The sequence below is a fragment of the Lissotriton vulgaris genome, chromosome 5, assembly GCF_964263255.1.
Source record: "Lissotriton vulgaris chromosome 5, aLisVul1.2, whole genome shotgun sequence".
Classification (NCBI taxonomy): domain Eukaryota; kingdom Metazoa; phylum Chordata; class Amphibia; order Caudata; family Salamandridae; genus Lissotriton; species Lissotriton vulgaris.
In genome coordinates, this window is record NC_141693.1 from 1486703982 (window position 1) to 1486725549 (window position 21568).

General features: G+C 41.8%; 1 protein-coding gene across 1 annotated transcript in view; it reads left to right on the forward strand.

Annotated features, from left to right (window-relative positions):
* Window positions 1–21568, forward strand: part of PIK3C2B (phosphatidylinositol-4-phosphate 3-kinase catalytic subunit type 2 beta) — a 397956-nt gene that overhangs the window by 371691 nt on the left and 4697 nt on the right. The window contains exons 29-32 of the mRNA XM_086923460.1: window positions 4690–4807; window positions 13781–13862; window positions 19205–19311; window positions 19593–19721. Of these exons, the coding sequence (XP_086779586.1) occupies window positions 4690–4807; window positions 13781–13862; window positions 19205–19311; window positions 19593–19721 (436 nt within the window). The remainder of the gene's footprint in view (window positions 1–4689; window positions 4808–13780; window positions 13863–19204; window positions 19312–19592; window positions 19722–21568) is intronic.

Sequence of the window (21568 nt, forward strand, 5' to 3'; positions counted from 1 at the left end):
AAAGGCAAAATCCAATCCCCATGGTCTGCGTAAGCTCTTCCTTTCTGACAGTCACATTCCAGACAAATGTCTACTCTACAGGACCTTTTTTTGGCATACCAGAAGGTCAGGGAGAAGATTTGCCTTTTTGGTAGACAGGAAACTGCAAAGACCGGAAGAGGCGCTATCTGAAGGTGGAACGTCACATGAACAAGGAGAGGGTCAGTCCGGTATCAGGGCTCTGCCTCTACCCTCTGAGGAATTTGTGAGGGAGACCCAAAAAGAGAAGCCCTGAAAAAAGACCCTGTTCCCATTTGTCGTAGAAAAGTATGATTTTGAGGCGAGATACAGTGGGAACATGCTCACCGTCAAGGACTGTATAGACTTCAAGAGTAGATGCAATTCAACTTTGAGGCACAGAAGGTCGACATTGGGGGAAACCAATGATGTTTTGACATAGAAGGCATTCCATGTCAAGACATGCGGAATCTACATTTTCCAAAATATGAAGGTGAGAAGACTACCGACAACTTCAGATTCACAAGTGTATCCACCATCATCGCCAGTAGTCATTCCAGATTCTCCACAACCATCTCCATCTCAGCCACCAGATCCTCCAACTACTACTGCGCGTCACTCATCTCTGACCCTTCCTCGGACTGCGAGGGGGCTCACTGTCCAGCAAGCACACCAGTAACACCACGGAAATCCAACTCTCTTCCAGATCTTGTTGCAAATCTAGAGCGACTGCAAGACATCACTTTACATCACTTTAGACAAGCCTCTTTTTCAAAGCATTCATCTAGGTGCAGATACAGGTTCAGATCCAAGATGTATTTCTATTCCACAGTGATGTCCTCAGATACAAGGAGGTTTTTGACGGACTCTCCTTTAAAAAGAGCCTCACCAATTGATAACATTAATACAGCTCAAGAAGTTCTCATACGAGGAGCTACAAAACAAAACATTCCATTACATGTTACCTGAACAATGACATTGGTGATTTTTTAAAACTCTTTGCCAAAGTTTTTCATCAAGACCACTCCTACTGCTAGTTTCAGACTTATTCGAACCAGCTGTGAAACCTTTCCCTACATCGGCTTCAGCAAAAGCAACACCCTCTAGTTGGCAAAAAAAGTACAGACCTCCTGAACAGGACCCGTTATTTCTGCATTTAGACCCTTCTCCTGATTCTGTGGTGGTCTTGGCTGCAAAGAAAGTCCACTCTACTAATCCTTCGACCAGAGTTCTACCAGACAAGAAGTCTGTTAATTGAAATTGAAAACGCGAGGATCTAGCTATTGTTTTGCTGTCCTTAAACTGTTCAAGGGCAGAGTCAGACTTTACTTCAAAAAGGCAGGAACCATCAAATGTAAGTTCCGTTGGAGTTGCTTGGACGCCCTGCAAAAATCGCAAATACCCGAGCCAAGCATTATGATGAAGGGATATTGATAAAGCCATAGCACTGGCTACTGAATCAGCAAGTAACTTGGAGTTTAGTGCTATGTTTCCTGCTGAGAACACTTTCTTTGCAATATGCTCCATCTATTTTGGTTCTCTGTTTGCTGGGTAGAAGGAAATGACTTGTTTTGGATAAGCATGAGGTCTGAACCACTATACATTTTGGGAGAAGGGTGAGCTGGCAGCATTAGCTTCTATTGGAGCTAGTGGAACCATACTGAAGTGGATAAGCTCCTACCTTATGGTTGCCCTGCCCCCTTACCACTCATTTTAAAACCATCCAACATGGAGTTCCGCAGGTTATGCGCTCAGCCCTATCCTTTTTAATGTTTATATGAGGACACTGATTACTCTAATACCCACAATATTATGCTGGTTAACTACGCTGACGACACTCAGCTGAATTTGTCAATCAATATTAACGAGCAGGATGTCAAGGATGCCTTCCAGAACTGCGTGACAGACAATGTTAGCAAGCTGAACACAAATTCCCCTACAGTTAATGGGCATAAGAGTGAATTTCTCTGTTGTTCAGTGAGCAAAGTCCCCATGACACTAACCTCTAACTTCTGGCCTCTTCCGATCGGTGAAGCGCTACAACTCTCTGACATGGTCCATAATCTTGGGGTTACTTTTGATACCAAACGGAACCTGGAGAACCTTACTAACAAAGTGGCTGATGCCTGCTTTGTTCTTCTCTGTGACATCACAAAGCTTTTGCCACTACTGCCAGCCCAAGCAAAATCTGAAATTGTGTGCGGCGTAATTCTAAGATGGCTAGATTACTGTAACCAACGCTTTGCTACTTGGAGCACCGGACTATCTAATTAATTAACGGACTATCTAATTAATGGACTTTATAGAATCCAAGTGTCAGCCGGCAAGTTGGCATTAAACAGACCACGAAAACCTTTCGTATGCAACACGATGAAGGACTTCATTGACTTCCTCTAAAACGGAGGATAACCTATGTGTATGGGTTTGAAGGCCCTCCAGAGCATGGGTCCTGTGCCCCTGCAACCGAGATTAAAGAGATAGACCCCTGGGAGATGTCTCAGTTCAGCATCCGCAAACTTCCTCTGTGTAACCAGATTCCGTTAGACTAGACAAGGTGGATGAGCCTGTACAGGTAAGGCAGCCCAGCTTTGGAACTAGTTGCCATTCACTCTTAGATCGTCAACTGAACTATTGCACATCAGGAAAGTCTTGAAGACCTGGCCCCTTCCCCTGTGACCGTGTGGTCTCCATGTGCTTACACTTGCAGCTGCTCTATCCAGATGGAAGTTATTAACCGCAGGATACCTGTATGATGACAGTTTCGCTTTATAAATGCTATAAATAAATAAATGTATAATGTAAGCCCTTAATGGTGCAGTGTCAGTTTCATTTTTATATATGTGTAGCCATAGCCTATGTGTGTACATTGCCTTATTCTTTTTCCCCCCGTTTCCTTTAAACCCATGGATCTTAACCTGTGGTTTAGTAACCACTGGGGGCCCATTAAGATTGCGTAGGGGGTCTGTGGCTGCTTAGAAAATTTAATCATTCGTATATTTGTTTGATGAATTCTTATTTCTGTATTTTTGGTGTATAGTTTTGTGGTTCAGATCATCTAAAATGCTTTGGGCCAGATGTACGACCATTTTATTTTGCATCTCGCAATTTGCCACACATTGCGAGGTGCAAAATAAAATGTACAACAGTGTGCTTAACACTGTTTGCGATTCCTAATTGAAAATTGCGAGGCTCAATAATATTAATGATAATATTAATGATCCTCTCGCTGTTTGCCAGCCCATGGGAATGACAGGCTCTCCCAGGGATGGTGGCCTGCTGGGCTCAGCAGATCACCATGTCTGGGACTGCTTTGAAATAATGCAGCTTTTTTTTTTTAAATGTAGCCAGTTTGTTACTTTAAGTAGGTGGTCATTGCGAGTGTTTCTCGACCGAAATTGCGGTTGTGAAACATTAGTACATGGTTTTGAGACTCGCTATTTGGAAGGGAACACCTCTTTCAAATAGCGAGTTGCAAAACCTATTTGGCGAGTCACAAATAAATTGTGACTCACTAAATAGGCTTTGTACATGGCCCATGATGTTTTTGCATGTGCAAACGGGTTGGTAAACCCGTTTGCGCATGCAAAAATGAGTCGTAAATCTGGCCCTTAGTCTGGTGTTCCCCAGCTTCCAGTAATGACTCAGTGGGGGTCTCTGGATTCCAGCAGTGATTAAGTGAGGGTACACAAGTCCAAAGGGTTGGGAACCCCTGCTCTAGAACACTGAGCCTAAACTTAATTGACCAGTGGCTGAAAATTGCTGATAAAAGAAAGACAATTATTGAAAGGAGCAGACACAACGTGGACTCTGTGTATATTGTGGTAAGTGGGTATGATTAACATCTACCCTGACAAAACCCAGACCTGAAACTTTAATATAAAGAAGCTAAAACGTAACAACCAATAAACAATGTTATGAATAAAATGAATACAGCAGGCTGAGCCTCAAGACAGGCATTTTTCTCTTAAGTGAGGGAAAATTAAATTATTAGTCAAAAATAGAACCACAAATAATGAAAAAACAAACCTTCATTCCTCTCAAACAGTGCGACAGCACTTTCACAGTTGAAAGAAATAATTGACTATGTAATAGCAGTGTTTGATCATCCAGTAATGAAAATAAATCTTTGGTGGTATGCTTGGTTTGGCAATATTTGTGGTCCTAATCCTGTAAAGGCAACTGTAGTTTTAACTACTAAATATAGTCTTTTAGGATCCCAGCCAAATGTTGGGGAATTTTTCAGCCAAGGTTGTGGGTCTTTAGCCAGTCCAGTATTGAAAAACTGCATTCTGCAATGAAAGAACAGAGCTTAAAATCACAGGATGCTTTGCAATGAGAATGAGGACATGCTTGGGTCTCAATAGAGAGCTGTAGAAGAGGAGGGGAAAGATGATGGGGCAAGTGAGGAGGATGGGGGTTGACAAAAAGGGCAGGCAAGGTCAAGCGGGCTGTTGGGCAGGACAGAAAGAGTATACCAGAACAAGGGGATAGTTCATGAGAACAGGAAGCCAGAGACTCCGGTTAAGTAAAAATAGGAGTACAGAGGTCCAAAGGCCTAAGAAGCAACATAGTTGTGTGTGTGTGTGGGGGGGGGGGGGGGGGGGGGTTGAACAGAAGAGAAACGTTTGCAGTGTTCCAGCAGTGTCTTCAGCTTTTTCATTTTCTTCCATTTCCTGTATTTTTTTTGTCCAGCTTTCCCAGTAGGTTTGTTATTGGCCGATCGCGAGGAGAAGCAGTGGCAGAGCGGAGAAAAGAGGAGCTTAATGGTTATGTCTGGCATCTGATCCATGCAGCCCCAGAGGTGGCCGAGGTAAGCTTACTCCGAGATGATGGAGGGGTTTGAGTAGAGGGTTTGCAGAACTTGGGAGGATGCAGTAAGAAATGGAAGTGGGTTCTGGTCAGTTTGATGCATTCCCCACACACTGCTTTGCAGGGATGCGCCTGAGGTTGTACATCCAGAGGTATGATCTGATAAAAAATGGTATCCGTCTTTGACACCCTTTATGTGAGCACAGATCATCCCGAGTGGATTAATTGGAATTTACATATGTTAAGTTCTTAAAGTAAGCTTCACAGTCAGGATCCTAAACGTGTAAAGATAAGGGAAAAACACTTGGTGAAATTCATACATTAGAGGAGCTAAGATGGTTTCCATTTGGATCACTGGGTAAGGGGGACTTTTGAGTTCATGTGCTAATAAGACTTTAGTCTGAGTTTGAAGGCGTCATAGGGGACCCAGAAGTCAGTGCCCCATTATTTTTGGGGTTTTGCATTTTTAAACCAAAATTTGGGTGCTTGTTGTTCAACAGCAATTCATGTAGTTACGTTTTTTTTTTAGAAAACCAATCGTGGAGAAACAAGAGAGGTAATATAGAGAGTGGATAATTTATTTGTTGAGGTGTCATGTTGATTCTGTCCACCGTGCTAGGTTAAGGGGGGACTGCACGTATATTCTATCTTGAAATGGTCTAGTAAGTCTTCTGATAAAAACCCGATCAATATTATCTATGTATGTTATGAGTTGCCTGTAATTCCACTTTGAATGTTTAATATCTGTAACAAAGTGGTACATTCTCTTGTGCTGCACACTGCTGGCTGATCTACAGGGATGTGGGCAGTGTTACTGTAATCTTCTAACTCTGTAAGCAAGTCTAGTCTTATGTCAGTCTGGCTGGTTTAGGTTCCTCTCCATTGTGCAAAACCTGATTCACTTGTTTAGGATTCTTTCGGTTTCTAAGTTGTTATAGTTGTCTAATGATCTACCTTTCCAATGTTTTGCTGATGAAGGGCATGTTTAACATCACCAGTTGTTGAGTAGGTCTTTCATGTTCATGAGCAAGACATATTGACTGTGGGTACAGATGGTGGCCAGTATTGCTCAAATAAGCAAGAAGTATTTCAGTTTTGCTTTTTAGAAATATGATTTTTATTGTTGTTTCTGGAAATTCAATTATGATGAAATCTAGTCTCTCAGCAAAGGTTGTGACAATAGAGTGATTTGTGATTGTGAATCGCTCACTTTTCTGGGATGCAACCTCTTTTGCATTAATGGAATACTCTCAGGAGCTAAATTAATTATGTCTCAAGCCTATTTCTCAACGTGGATTACATGCTAATCTCTGGAGAATTAGTGCCAATAATTCACAGTACTTATTTAGACCATTCAAGAAGTTTTTGTGATTATGTAAAGCCTGTGTTCCTAGGCACAAAGGCGTCAATCGGGTGGGACAGAGGCGCTCTCGAGGAACCATTTTAAGAGAGGAAATTGGGGAAACTCATTTGACACACCCTCTCCAAAGACAAACGTGTGAAACACCCTTGAAAATATTGAATTTTGAAATCTCCCAAAAGCAATAGGCGAAAGTGGAGACCACCTTGAGATTGAGCAATTTTACCACTCTTGCATTAGGTAAATTTATCGGGAAATGAGGGGTAGTCTGAATTATCTTAATGTACAGTAAGTTTTTTCGATGCAGAGCCGACAGGTCCCTTTTATTTTTTTTGTTGATGACTACCGACAGTCAGGAAAAGATTACACTTTTTGACATTCTGAAATGAAAGAGCAACTATACATTTTTATTGGTCTTTCTTTGTACTGCAGTCACCATCTTGTTCTTAAATATTATCTAATGGTTCTCTTTTTTGGAATCAATAAATCTTATTTGATATTAAGTGCCCAGGTTTTGGCACATGGTGTGACATGTCGAAAGAACAACCCTGTGAGATTGGGTTCTCAAACAGCCATCAAAACAGCCTAAGCATTCTGTCCTAAGCTTTTACCCTTTTGGGGACTGTTATTATTTTTTAATAACAGGTTTTTTTATTCGTGTTGATTAAAATCCATTGTCAATATTTGTTGTCTCCAAGAGGTGGCTCTGCAACTTCTGATCCCAGAAAACCTTTTTGTTTGTATACCACTATACTTGACTTCACTGGATGAATATTTAAAATGGCGAATTGACCCGTTAAAATAGTACAAGAAAAAGACAAAACTTGGAAAGGGTATGGCATAGGCGAGATAAAAATCTGGACTTGGTTGGTTCGTTATAGTAGACAAACGTCAGATGTGAATATAGGAGGCTTTTACAGATGGATCATTTTGAACGGCGGTCATCGCCTTTTTTTTCAAAACATTGCCCTCCATTTCCATATAGGTAAATTTCAGTGGATGTAGCCTGTTGGAATCTTGCCAACCAGTAAAATGATTTTAAAGGCTCTATGGCCACAACCTTTCAGTTCTGATGCACGATGCATTGCGATTTTGAGGTCGCTTCCTTTCTTGAAAAATGTCAGTGACAGTGTGTGCTGCATGGATTGCCACCCCATTCCTGTGCAGGTATTCTTCCCATCACTGTAGTTTCATGTCTCATTGACATTTTTGAAAACACTGTGAAATTCCTGAAATCACTACTACAGACAGAAGTTTGTGAAAAGGCCTTGCATCAAGTGTGAGCACCAGCCATTTCCTATCTCATTCCCACTGCTCTGAACTTGTGTGACCCTTTTCCACACTCTAAAGTGGCCTCACCCATTTCATCGCCACGCCCTTGCTCCTGTAGATAGTGAGATCCTAGGTGACTATTGTTCTGATTGTGTTTCAAATAGGGTAACGGGTTCAGAGACCATGAGAGTACATAAAATGCTACAACTCAGAATGGCTGTCCAAAGATCAATGTGCAGCTCAGCAGTGGCAAATGCTCTTGTAAAATGCAAAGACTATCTTGCCTTTCTTGTAAATGCATACATCCAAGTTCAAACTTCAAACACCAACACACGTCTTTAATCTACCCTCAGTAATCTAGACCGGCCTAACACCATGTAACAGGTGTATACTTAATCTCCCAGGCATGCATACATTGACTACCATAACATATACAGGTAGGCGCCCACCCATACACATGTACATAACATTTATTGTCTGTCCACTATTCTTGTGAATAGCACCACACCCAGATAATCTATTGCTTCCCAGGGCTTCTCCCATGTATAACTGCAGCCGAGGAGAACAATAGAGCACAATTGATTAGATTGCCAGCACCATGCTGATCAAGGCAGACTAAGGGATTCATACAGCAGTACGTCCATGAATCTTGGGAAAAACCTTGGTCCTAGACGGATCTTAACAGTTCTGTGTGCTTTTTTGAACTAGGAAAGGAAGACTTTTTAAAGAATTAGTCTTTGACCTAGTCCTACTTGGACGTTGCTGAATTGATCCTAGACTTTTTATTTAAGGCATTTGAATTTTTTTATCGTCCTTGGGAGCTCTAGGACTGCGGAGGTACTGGGATCCTTTGCGATTTAGCCTGGTGCCTACTACCTCCTGTTGACCTTATACTTAACTACCAGGATATGTGAAAGTTTGAGTGGAGACTACTCAAACCTACTGCAACTAGATCCACAAAATGGATCAGGCAAGCTGCCTTTGTACAGGAAATTATATTGTACACATTTTGGAGCAAATGGGTAATTTGGAACCAAAGCACATCATTTGGCTGAATTCCATGCTGTCTGTGTGTACCCCAGAACACCACCTTCAACATACATTTAGAATTCAGGAAAATATCTTCATAGTGTTCATCAGTGGAAGTCATTTTCGATATCCTTTTCAGTGTGTACTGTCAGATGTATTTTGTACATTGCTGTTAGAAGAGTAGCATCACACATATCTACTTGAAGGAAGTCCCTTTTAATATTTGCAACACCTTGCCACGGAAAATGGCTGCCCTTGAGAGAAACTGCATGATGGGGACAAACAGCCTGTTAGGCTTACACTTGAAGCCTGAAAAATATGACCTCTACCCCACTATGTACTATAGTGGCAGTTGGCCTGTAAGTTAGTTCTTTTTTCCAACTCCTTCAGGCAGAATCTCAGAACACCTCAAGTGATTATTTTTCCCACCTTTTTTCTAAGAAGACATTTCTCAGTGCCTCAAATACCGTTTTACTTAACATATTTTGCACTTTTTTGTCCAATAATATTTTCTGAGCATTCAGACTCGCTGAAGAGAGTTTTTTTTTGTCAAAATGCCTGCTCTTTTTATTGTGTCCATCCTGTGGCAGGAAGAAAGCTTCTTCTTACTCACACAAGCTATGTGTGGTGTGTTTGTCTCCCCCACACCTCACTAAGAGCTGTGACATTTGTAAGAAAATGTCAAAAATAACTCTATTAGATAGAGAAGGCATAAGACTGGGGGGATCGATAGAAGACATGAAGGCAGACAAGGAGAAGAGAGAGAGCTAGGAGAGTTGTTCCTCCCACCACTCGCCACAGAGGAAAAAATCTGGTACAAACTCCCACAAAAGGAAATCTGATTCCAAGAGGTCTCTTTAATGACATTGACACCATCATCGTTCTCATTGATGTCATGATTTGACGGCAAGGAAATCGATGTCGCTGTTGAAAGGTATGGCACCATCCTGCTCGTCTTCAAAGGAGGGGTCCACGTCGACCAGACTCCAACATCGACGTCACACCACTCAGCATCGAGGTCCCACCGCTCTGCATCAAAGTCAATATGTTCAACGTCGAAATCGCATCATTCTACACCAAAGTTGCTGCAATTAATGTAGACACCAAACTCAGATAAACACTTGGCATAAAAGAGGCATATTTCACCACCGAAGAATCCAGTCATGCCTATGGTATGATGTTGATGGCATAATTTTCGACGTTGAGAGATGTTCACATGGAGATTTCATCATCTTCATCACATTGGCCTGGGTCGTCTAAGTGTTTTGACCCTCCATCTCCCAATCAGGTCACGAATCTTACACCAATCCATCCTGTTATACCATCAGAAGATCCTCTTCAGGTGCACTCACAACCCTTAAATCTTTCGCCTGTACGGCAGTGTAATAGGACGACCTCTATGTCACCAATTTGTAAATGGAAGGCTCCATCACCAATTTAAAACGCCTCCTCCAAAACCAGTATCACCTACAACCATGACACAATCTACAAGATCAACATTACCGGATACTACTTCTACTTCCTATACGCCCACTTCTCCTGCCCAGTCACCATCTAGAATTTCATCTGTGGATGACATTCTTGCATTATTGAATGCTCTCGTAGGAGAGCCACAAAATGTAATATTCAAGTTGCTGCTCCTCAACATTTGGTGTCAGTAATACTAGAGTCTACAGCCCAGTGCTCCATCTAGACCTCTTCTCCTGCTGCTTCCTGGTCTTATGGAAATCGTACTGTAGAAATTCCTAAATCCAGCCAAAGAGACCACCTAAAAAATATAAGCTTCCGCAACAAGATCCGGAGTTTCTCAAATCCAATCCAAAACTGAATTCAATAATTGTAACTGTGGTGAGAAGAAGGCATGACTCCGCTACGCAAACTGCAGTTCCTCCAGAACAAGAAAGCAAAATAACTGATGATCTAGGAAAGAGAATGTGTGGCACAGCTCCCACAGAATTCAGAGACTCTGTTTGGAAGATACCATTGCGAAATCTGGTAAGGCATGAAATCCTTCATGGATGATCTACCATCCCATCGATAGCAAGACTACCGGAGATGGTTAAAGAGGGCTCTCTTATCTCTAATCAGGCCATCAGTACTTCTGCAGAACTGTCAGCCACTGTCTGTCACATGGCATATGATGCATCAGGTTAAGACTTTCGTCCTTCAAACCATGCACTAATTTGTCATTTTCAGGGTCATCTCTCCTCGGCCAACACACAGAAGAGGAGATGGTATGCATGAAAAACGAAGCTGAGACACTAAAAGCTGTTGGTTTAGAAGAGCAAAAGAGGGTCTTTAAACAATTCAAACCTAGAGACAAACAAGGCTACTATCATAGGGTTAATACCCCTAGATGGCCTTATCAGTACCAGCAGCAACGAAGGCAATCTCAGAGGCCATTCTAGAACAGATTTTAAATAAGAAGAGCCTCTCAGCATAAGGCCTTTCAAGACCAAGGGCAAAAACTCTCAATCCAAGCAATGAGAGGTACTCACCCCCTCCACGGTTTCCCCCTGCTGTGAGGGGAGCGGTGAAATTTTTCCCAGATGAGTGGAAAAAGATCACAACAGACAAATGGGTGATAAATATCATTCGAAGTAGCTACGCTCTTTGCTTTTCCGTTACTCCACCATTGCCTCCACAACAGATCACTTCAGCACATTTGGACAACATCAAAAAAGAAACATCCCTGTTACTACAAAAGAAAGCCTAGAGAACATTCTGCAACATCAGAAAAATCAAGGGGTTTATTCGAGATAACTTTATTTTCCAAAAGAAAAATCAATCCAACTAATTTTAGCCAATTCTGGACCTCGGGTTTCTCAAATAATTCATGAAAATTGAAAAATTCAGAATGCTAGCTTTGTACAAAATCTTCCCACACATAAGGAAGTACAATAGGCTTTGTACTGTAGACCTGCAAGATGTGTACTTCCTCATCCCAATCATCCCTCACCACAGGCAATTCATGTGGTTTGTGGTAAGATCACACCCATTACTAGTACACAGTACTCCCTTTTTGGCCTGAAGTCAACTCCTCGTACCTTCTCCAAGTGTATGGCAGTGGGGACAAGAAGCAGCTTAGTAGCAGAAAGAATTCTATGTACTAACACTGCCTCTTCTATTTCTATAGCAGTTGCTAGATATCTTGGGTGGATATGGATAATCTGGGCAAAATCAATTATTAATTACATTTCATCTGGCTTGATTATGCTAATATTTTGTAGAATTTGTAATCTAACAGCTGATGTGCGGATCCTTTCCCCCAGTGCTTAGTGCATAGTGACTTTAGGTGTTAAAAATGTATTGTTGTACGATGTAATACTGAGGCCGGTCTCCGAATTGAGTTTTTATGGTGTTTATATTGGCCTAGAGGTCAGTGATCGCTCCAGTGAATAATGGAATTCTTGGTATTTTTAATGATGTACATAATTGTTTTTCGCCAAACAAGCTTTTTTAATTACTTTCTATGGTCTTTTTAAATGAAATTATGTATTCATATTTGTATTGCTGTTTTTATGTGCTTTTATGTCTACATTGGTCCAATGAAGCTTGTTTCACTTGGTACAACTAAGGAGAAAAGTATTTTTATATATCCATACCTGGATGACTGGCTAATAAGAGTCGGTTCTTTAGACAAAAGCCAAACAAAACTACGCCATGACAACATCTCTCCTGGTGTTACTAGGCCTTCAGGTCAATGCAGAAAAGCCAATATCCACATTCGTGCAGTGTCTCACTTTTCTGGGCGCAACTCTAAACACAGAACAAAAAAGAATGTATCCAGACAACAGTCCATCAAGTAGCATCTCTTCTGGGATCAATGGCATCTTGCATGTCCATCGTGCCAAATGCACGCCTTTACAGAAGACCTTTCCAGATGTGCCTGGAAGATCGATGATCACAGAAGAGGTCTCTGGGAAGATCAAATTCTCCTTTCAGTCATTGTACTCCAATCTCTCTCGTGGTGGGCCAACCGTCACATTCTTCAATCAGGAGTTCCCATTGAGAAACCAACACCAGTTCAAACTATTATCACAGACGCCTCATTTACAGATTGGCGCGCGTATACGAAACATCTTGCCATTCGAGTTCCTTGGTCTTGAAAAGAACAGTCCTAGCATATAAATCTGCAAGAGTTGAAAGCTGTTCACCTGGCTCTCAAGGCTTTTCTTTTATCTCTTAAATCAAAAGACATCATGATTCAGACAGACAACACTACTATAATGTTTGATATAAACAAACTAGGCGAAACAAGGTCAAGACAGTTGTCTACGACTCTCCACCAATTCCGCTGATTCCGTGAGTAATGCAGAAAATATACAGGTCACCTATCACAATGATACTAATTGCTCCGGATTGGCTGAGACAGTGGTGGTACACCGATCTCTGACCATTTTCCATAGCCCAGTGCAAATGTCTGCCACTCAAACCAGACCTCTCCAAATGATTCATTTGTTGAATTTGGCAGCATGGCTCCCAGTCTCACAGCAGATTGCATGAACATTTTGAAAGAGGTCTAGGAACCATGACAACATTATAGTGCAGGAGAACATCATCCTACCTTATTTATTATACCTTGCCCAATCAGGACTCCAATTGGTCTCGATTTAAGGTTCATTTAGCAGCCATCACTGCTTAATGCCTTTGTTTTTCTGATCCGTTTTATAATTGAGTGAGAATATCAACATTTTACAATAGACCCACTGAATGTGTTTTCATTAGAACATATTTTTAATTTCACTGTTTTGGTCTACATTATTAAATGTCCTTAAAGAGTAAGGTTTTTACCTTACTCCTAAGTTAGTAATAAGCATAGGCTGACCAAAAAAAAAGTTTTATCTCCTAAATTTCTTGCACTGCGTTCTCAGTTTCATTCATTCTTTTTCTTTCAAGTGTTTCCGACTTTGCTCCATTTATCTATTTTTTTGTCCTGTATTATACTCCCGTTTCTTTTTTCTCTTTTCCTATATCCCATTTCTGTTGGCATTTTTCCAAATCTGTTCTTTTAGCTCTTCTTTTCTCCACTCTCATTTCTTTCCTCTCATATTGTTTACAGCTCAACTTTTGATCATGTTTCTGTCTCCTTCTTGGTTCTTTTTATTACTTAATGATAATTTACAGTGCTAAGCTGCAAAACATGGCAAAGGTAGATGCTGGTGGTCTGGGTGAGGCATGGGTGATTTGGGGTTGGGTGGCGAGGTGTGGTGTTGTCAGACCTTAAGGAATTGCATCAGAACTGGGCATTGGCTATAATATGAATTTACTAAAATTGAACTAGTGTAACCTGCATACTTTTCTCTTCCTTAGTGTGACCTCGTATACACATTTTTCCATCCTCTGCCCCGAGATGAGAAGAATGTTGGCAGTACGCCAGCTCCAAAACCTGCAGGTGAGGATTTTGGGCGAACTTGTGGTGATAGCCTCAGCATCGCCTGAGTGACTTATACGTCAACTATTGTATGACCTACATAACATATTAAATGACTGAATGACAGAATATAAAGTGACTCCATGAATGGTAGTGTTTTACAGCTCTTGATTTACTAGCAGTTTATGTTTTCATGTAATTTCCCATTGAAGTGCAAAAGCAAAACTACTAAAGTATGTAATGCGTACAAGATTCTTTAGTTTGATATTGGTGAATAATGTATGAGAATCTATAAATGATTCAATGTTGAAGAAGCAGTGTCCTGTTGAGCCACAAGGATCAGCAGACCCCGGTACTTGGAAATAAGATGTTTGCAGCAAGCGCTTCTGTAGGTAAACATGTTTTGCACACTCCATCCATCTACCTTTGGGCTCGGGATGTTGCAAAATATTTGTCTTTGATTATGTGGTTTCAGTTTAAAGGTGACTCATTTTAAATGCCCAGAAACCCTCAGTGCACAAGAACACAAACTTTATTTCAGACTGGTTTCTTTTCCGCCATCGGGTGTCAATGTCTTTCGAGTAATTTGCTGTAGCTGTGCATCAAAGAAAACCTTTGACGACAGAGGGCAGGGGAACTCGGGATTTGCATCAGCACATTTATCCACCATCAAACACTTTGGCATTGTTCTGAAAAGCCTGTGGACAGGTCATATGAGAATGACTCATTTGGGTGAAGAATTTGAAAAGAATCCGTTTAAATTTTGACCAACTTGCAATAGTAAGTTCCTGTGGTCTGAACAGTGCTGTTTCTGCAAACTCTACCTACTGATCAACCACGGAGAGAGCATCTCTTAGACATGCATTGGTTTTTATTGCAAAAAGGCCATCCAGCACTGACTGGGGAGAAGGTTGGTGCACTACGCAGTAATGCAACAACAGGACTCTACTGAGCCCCCTGGCTGGAGTGGATGCTGAGGACATTGAAGGATTCACTTCTGGTTTTCTGTCTTTCCTTTCCTTTTATTTTCTTGCTTCTGTGTTCTTCTCTCATGAATTTGGTCAAAGTTGTTGAGGAAAAATAAGTGCTGTTCCCCAGTGGGCCCCACCTGCAGTCACGGACTCAAATTAGGCACTGCCTCCTCCCCACAACCTTCACTCCCACACTGCATCTATTCCGATTCAGAATATGACAACTCTCCAAACTCACTGGCTCCATTTATGTCCCAATGACAATGCCCGCATGGACTTCAGGATGGAAGCAACAACCCCTCTCTGAAGCTGTACCCTGTAAAGACTTTTTGGTCTGATGCCGCCTCTGCATATCCCACAATTGTAGTGAGAGCTGCAGCATGGCACAATGTTCCACTTCATGTAGTGGAGGAGGATTTCCTCATAGAAACTCTTTCTAAAACTGGAGCACCCAGTTCTTATCCATGTTAAAGACCTTGCTCAGATGCTCAGAGGAGAACTTTAAGGACCCAGTGAGAGTCAGGGTAGTTCTGCCACAGGTGAAGAAAGCCTTCAGATCAGTAAGGACTCTTGTGCAAGGCACAGGGGATACACAGCCCACTAAAAGTAGATATATTCATACCACAGGAAAGGAAGTAGTGTTGGGTGCAGTAACACAGTGGAGAATATCCAATGTAACCGCCCTGTTGGCATGCTTGCAACATCACCCTGATTAGCACAGGAAGAGGCAAAAAGTGATTGTGCAGGATTGGAAGATCATCCCAAATGCCAGCATTCGGTATACCTTAAACGCAGCAGACCCAGCCTCCAGGGAGATCACCGCAAGCACCCTCCTGCGTCGTCCTGCTTGGTTTAGAGTGTTGGCTGCTTACCAGAGATTCAGCAACGTCTCAAATGCCTGCCTTTGAGATCCGCCACCTATTCAGATCTCAAGTAGATGAAACCGGACACAGCCAAATCCATGGATGTACTCCAACATGAACTTGAGAACAACTGTGTTGCAATGGACCAGTGTGCCTAGCACTTAAATCTGGGGCTGACACTCCAGGGCAGCCATAGTAGTCACGGCAGTCCCTTAAAGAATGCCAGTAGTAGTGCAAGCAGAAACAGTACTTCCAAGGGCTCTCAAGGACCGCTCCAAGGCCAGAGGTGCTCAAGGAGGAGGCACCTCTGCCACCAAACAGTGACCTTCCATACGTTCCTCTGACCACCTGTCAGGGAAAGGATGACGATTACTTCCCCCAGTCGGAGGCTATAACACCTGATCGGATGGTGGTATGCACATTTGCCTAGAGTTATCTGGAACAAAACCATTACTTGTAAACTTAGGTCTGTATCGTAGATAGCCTCACTGACGTCATAAACATAGAATATTCCTGCCAACGCGCATTTCAACAATGTAGCATCCTATACGTTTTGAACCGCATGTAGAGAGAGTAATATTCCAAGAGTGGTTGCCCCTTCCATAATATAAACTGATCAGCTTTTACTCATTATTCAATACATAAATCACATTGTAGAGCCTACTAAATGAAATGTGCTACAGCACTAGGAATATCTTTAAACTCCTCTATGACAGAGAATAAAATGAAGGAAGAGAGACCTGTCAGGTTAAAGTGTGCATCGTTGATAATGTGCACTGCTCCTTTAAGGGGCCAGCAAGTTCCTTCTCCCAGCATGCACTATACTAATTTTAACATGCACCCTTTAGCAGTCATAGTCCAACACATTGTCTGATACCTACTACACCTTCTAAAGGTGGTCCTGGCATGCACTTCCATACAGGTACACCTAACAGCGACAGCTGCATACTTGCGAAACAGAGAACATCAGTGTAACTTCTCATTAAGTCTTTCATGGAAGGTCTGAAGAGTAAACGAGTAGTCCCTTATAGGCTGCCCCCCGGCCCTTCCTTGGATCTTGATATTGTCCAAATTAGGCTTATGTGGGCCCCCTTTGAGCCTCGCCACCACAGTTCCTGAAAGGTAGTTTTCTTGGCTATCACCTCTCTGGATAGTAAGTGAAATGTAGACCTTCCGTGTCAAATCCATTATGTAGGTACACAAATACCAAGTCCTGCTACACACATATCCTCATTGTTTGCCAAAAGTTGTCTCGCCATTCAATTTTAATCAGTCAATTGGTTTACCATCCTTTTTCCCTGAGCACAGTTGCTAGCGGAATAAGTACTACACTCTTTAAACATCAAAAGGGCCATCATATACGATGTGCACCATACCTGGTCCATTAAGCTCACCAAACAACTTTAGTTGTTTTTTTGCACAGCCACACCTTCACAACACTATCTCAAAGGCAGGTTTTGTTGGGTGGATTGTTAGATGCATTCACCTCTGTTATAGCAAAGCTACACATGTTGACCAAAGTTTCCTGCATGGTCAAGGTGACCTTGCTGACCCCGTTAGTTTATCCTACTGGAGAGTTTGGATCTACAGAAAAATGTCAAGGTCCCCACAGTAGAAGCACCAACAGAAAAACAGCCTCTACAGGCAACTGCGTACATTCTCTGACCAGTTTTTTTCAGCACATTATCTCTTTTGGTGCTGAACTAGATTTTTTTTTACTGTTCGAGGACGTTCAGAAGACATACCCAACTTGCTTGCAGCCGTGTTTGATTACAGTCTGCAGCCTGGTCCCTCTAGCCACTGGTCATTTTTACGCTGACTACACATTTTTTTCTATGTATAAAATAATTCACTGAGATTAACCCCCCCCCCCTCCCCCCAACTTCTTATACTCACAAATATTCCACAAAAGGTGCCTATGTCCCTGTGACTTCAGTGAGTGACTAAGAAACATTTGACAATTTTTTCATTCTTTTCATGTTTTATTTGATTTTTGATTTAAATGTTTCCTTTTGATTTTCATTGATTACACTTGTATATTTGTTATAACTTTTTAAACCCTCAGTTGTTGCCTTCATTTTTGTGAAGTTTACCATTTGTTAACTGCATTATCATTTGGTTGATTGTTACATAGAACACCTTCTTGTATTTTCTTTTAAAATCACCTTGCTGCTCATGCCAAGCTAGCAACAGTGGGTGGGCTGTGGTTGCACTAACTTGTTTGCTCAAGAGTTTCATGCTGCTTGCTCTGGCTCTTTCCTGAATTTTATAAAAGATAGCTCATAGTATTGTTGTGAGCTGAACTCCCACTGCGCAGTAACTGCTCACAGGAAAGAGCCAGAAGCAACAGAAGAATAGAAATGAAATGGGTCATGGGGTAATTTTCACACGTTGCATTTGTCTTAGGTAAGCAGAAGCATACTAGAGATAAACAAAAAGCTGCTCCAACAGGAGTCCCCTGCTTGTCACACAGTGAAAGTTCACTAGACCCTTTGCATTGCTCTAATCTCCAACACACCGGCCTAAGCTGTAGAACCATCTTTCCCCTTTCACATGCACCCCCCTTTTCTTCTATATTCATGCCCTCCAAAACACACTACTGCAAACACTACTCCAAACACTACTCCATATACACATTCTCCTGATATACTAATATTAAATGCACTTGCACCCAAATCTGTCTGTACACTTACAAATTGTCCTATCTTACAGACACAAAAACACTCATACTTGCCTTCCTGTACACCCATTCTTCTTTTCTCCGTTTGGTATGCCCTATTAGCAACCTAGAACCAGAGGCTAACTTTGAATTCTGAAAATATATCTTAACAGTTGTGCATCCATCTGCCCCAGAAGTCATTTTCCTCATGTGCAGGCAGTCTGGGGCACGAAATCCCAAGCAGAAACCACAGATGCAGGCAAAACCGCAAGCTAACAGGTCGTCTAACACAGACATTTTTCGCCCTTCTGACCCTTATACAATGAACAATACTTTTTGTACTCTACCTAGCCTATCTCCTTAAGTCGATTTTATGTGTAAATTGATTGTGACCGTCTTCACCGAGTGGGGTGAATGAGTCTGTGCCATACCCAGCCCCTTTTTTCTTCTGTTGTGCCTCTGAACCACTCCCCCCACTCTTATGCATCCCTTACTTATGACTTTGGCACCCAAGAGACGCGTTCATACTGCCTCCAAGTCCTGTTGTCCGGCCTGGATACTTCCATTAGTCCACCACGTTAGAAATATTGCCTTACAGTTCTTCATTAACCCTAGTATACCTGTGTTATCTATTCCTTCTCACCTGGGGCTCTTAGTTTTAGCATGTAAATTAAGATGATGCCCAAAAAAGCTGGGTTTGCACTATGTAAAATTGCAAAATAATTATTTAATATTAACACACTCACATCAGCACAGACACTTCTGCACAAGTCCACCTTCTAAGTGTGCTGGTTTGGGTATACATGGCTCACACCTTATGAGAAAGCGCTGGCTGATCTGTTTACGTTTCCATTATATTGTTCTTTGCAGACATTGCCTGGTCCCCACCAGTTGGGAAAGTCGGAGGAGAAGTAAAGCTCTCAATCTCCTACAAGAACAGCACACTGTTTATCATGGTGATGCACATCCGAGGTCTGGTACGTGGCTGATCAGATGGTGACAAATAAGTTGCTCCTCCTTCCTCAACTGTCTTTTTACTTACTGTTCATACTCTTTTCATTTCACTCCTCCTTTTCCTTATGTGGTTTGTCTCTACAGACGTGTCCTTCTCTCGTGATGTATACGCCTCTCCTTTCTCAGGCCATTACTCCTTACCATATTTCTTTTTGCTTCTGCTTTTCGGCCTGTCTCAGTTTCGATTGTATTTCCTCTATATATGACTTGGTTATTGACTATAATTATATACATGTATCTTTAGCAACCCATGCAGGATGGAAACGACCCGGACCCTTATGTGAAAATTTACCTGTTACCAGATCCTCAGAAGACTACCAAAAGAAAAACCAAGGTGGCTCGCAAGACCTGCAACCCCACATACAATGAAATGGTAGGTTCAGCTGCCAGCATGGCACCCTTGGGATGAACGAGACGGAGCTCTCTTGCTATAACCCTTGAGTGCTGCAATACTGCATGTGTTATAAAAAACCCTGCCTAAGACGAGTAGCGAAACTTAGAATGCTTATACTCTGATTGATATGTTTTATATGAAGTGACATGCTACAGTGCAGGATGTCTGCTGAACAGGAGCCAGCGCATGGCAATAAGCACAGGTTGATCCTTGAGATGATGAAAGAAGTAATGCCACAAACAAGCAAATGCAAAGTGAAAATGGGCACTAACAATCCAGACTCCACACAGGCAGGTTAGGTGGAAATAACTACCAATTCACAAGTATTTCTGAACAGCCAGGCACTTAGATGCACTGAGTTTTCCAATATAGGAAAACATTCATGGAAGTGTTCGTAAAATAAGTCAGCTCAACCCATACCTGTGCTTGGTTAGCCAAGTGTAGTACTGTCACAATTTGTTTAAAAAAGACCAACAAATTTTGTTTCTGATTTAAAGGTAGAAATGTTATTCAGTCTGTAAATAAGTAATCAGGAGACCTTACTTCAAATCACTTGTCTAACCGCTGTCCAGTTTCAACCAATGATCCAACATGTGCTGTCCGTATATCTGTCAGTTTTACGCGAGATTGAAGTCCCAGTTTCAAGGACTATGCACAAATAGTGTCCAGCCGCAAATGCATAGAACAGGGTCAATAGAATACAAATGGGACGGCTGCAAGACAGGTGAGGAGTGCGTGTAATATATATGTAGAAACATCTGCTGGGAAAACCAAACTGGGATGTAAACAAGGGAATGATGTAGTTACTAGAGGCAAAAGATAATTCCAAGCTAGATGCGGCAGACTACCTCTGACAGAAGTAACATATGCAGCAAAGATCAGAACAGAAATATAGTATAATATAGAAAATAACAAGTCCGAGCAAAGATCAGAAGCTAAGACTAGGAGTTAGCTTTAATACTGCATTGGCCACTTATTTAGTTTAAACTTTAGTTTGAAAGGGCTGTTCCAGTTGAGTGCTGCACAAAGGTTGTGAAATCAGGCTGTAAACGACCAGGTTGAATCACTAACTTAGGCTTTAGTGCATGGCTACTTGAATGTAAAGGCTGCGTTCAAAGTTGGAAGTTGTTCAGGAAGTACTTGAGGCCCAAAAGCTGGAAATATTTGAATGCAGTGGTAAATGGTTAACATTTTTATTAGCGGCCAGAGGTACAAATGTATATTCTACAACAGATTTCAAAATAAGCAAGTGACATAATAAGGCGAGTAGTAACTCTGGTGGGAATATGCTACCAGTGCCAGTCGTTGAGGAACTACCACTGATGCGAGCCTCAGATGCAACTGATCCTCCAGCATGAGCCCTTAGAGTATTACTTGGAAGGCCGGGGTACATAGACGTCACCAGAAGTGGCTGAATCTGGAAGGCTTTTCAGTTTGAAGTTCACAGTATCCCAAGACCTATGGCAAGTTGTGAAGTAGAACCATAAATTGCAGGATCTTCATATTCAATGCAGGTACTGAATACCAGAACCCTGCTGCATAAAGCTATAGCACTAGATTTAGGTATTGGGCTTTGGAAAAGGACTGATAACGTGTCTGCCAGTCAGAGGCTATCATTCTGGCGTGTACAGTGGCATCTGAGGAATGGGCGAAATGTTTTCATGAATGACATTCTGGATCATACGATGTTCTATGCTATATCTAGAAATAGAGTGAAATGGTCTCTATTCGATATTGGCAGAGACCTAGTGTGACTCTTGGCATGTCTTGCAAGATTTTGTCCCTGACACCGCTCTCTATCTCCTTTTTGCTCGATTTTCTTATCC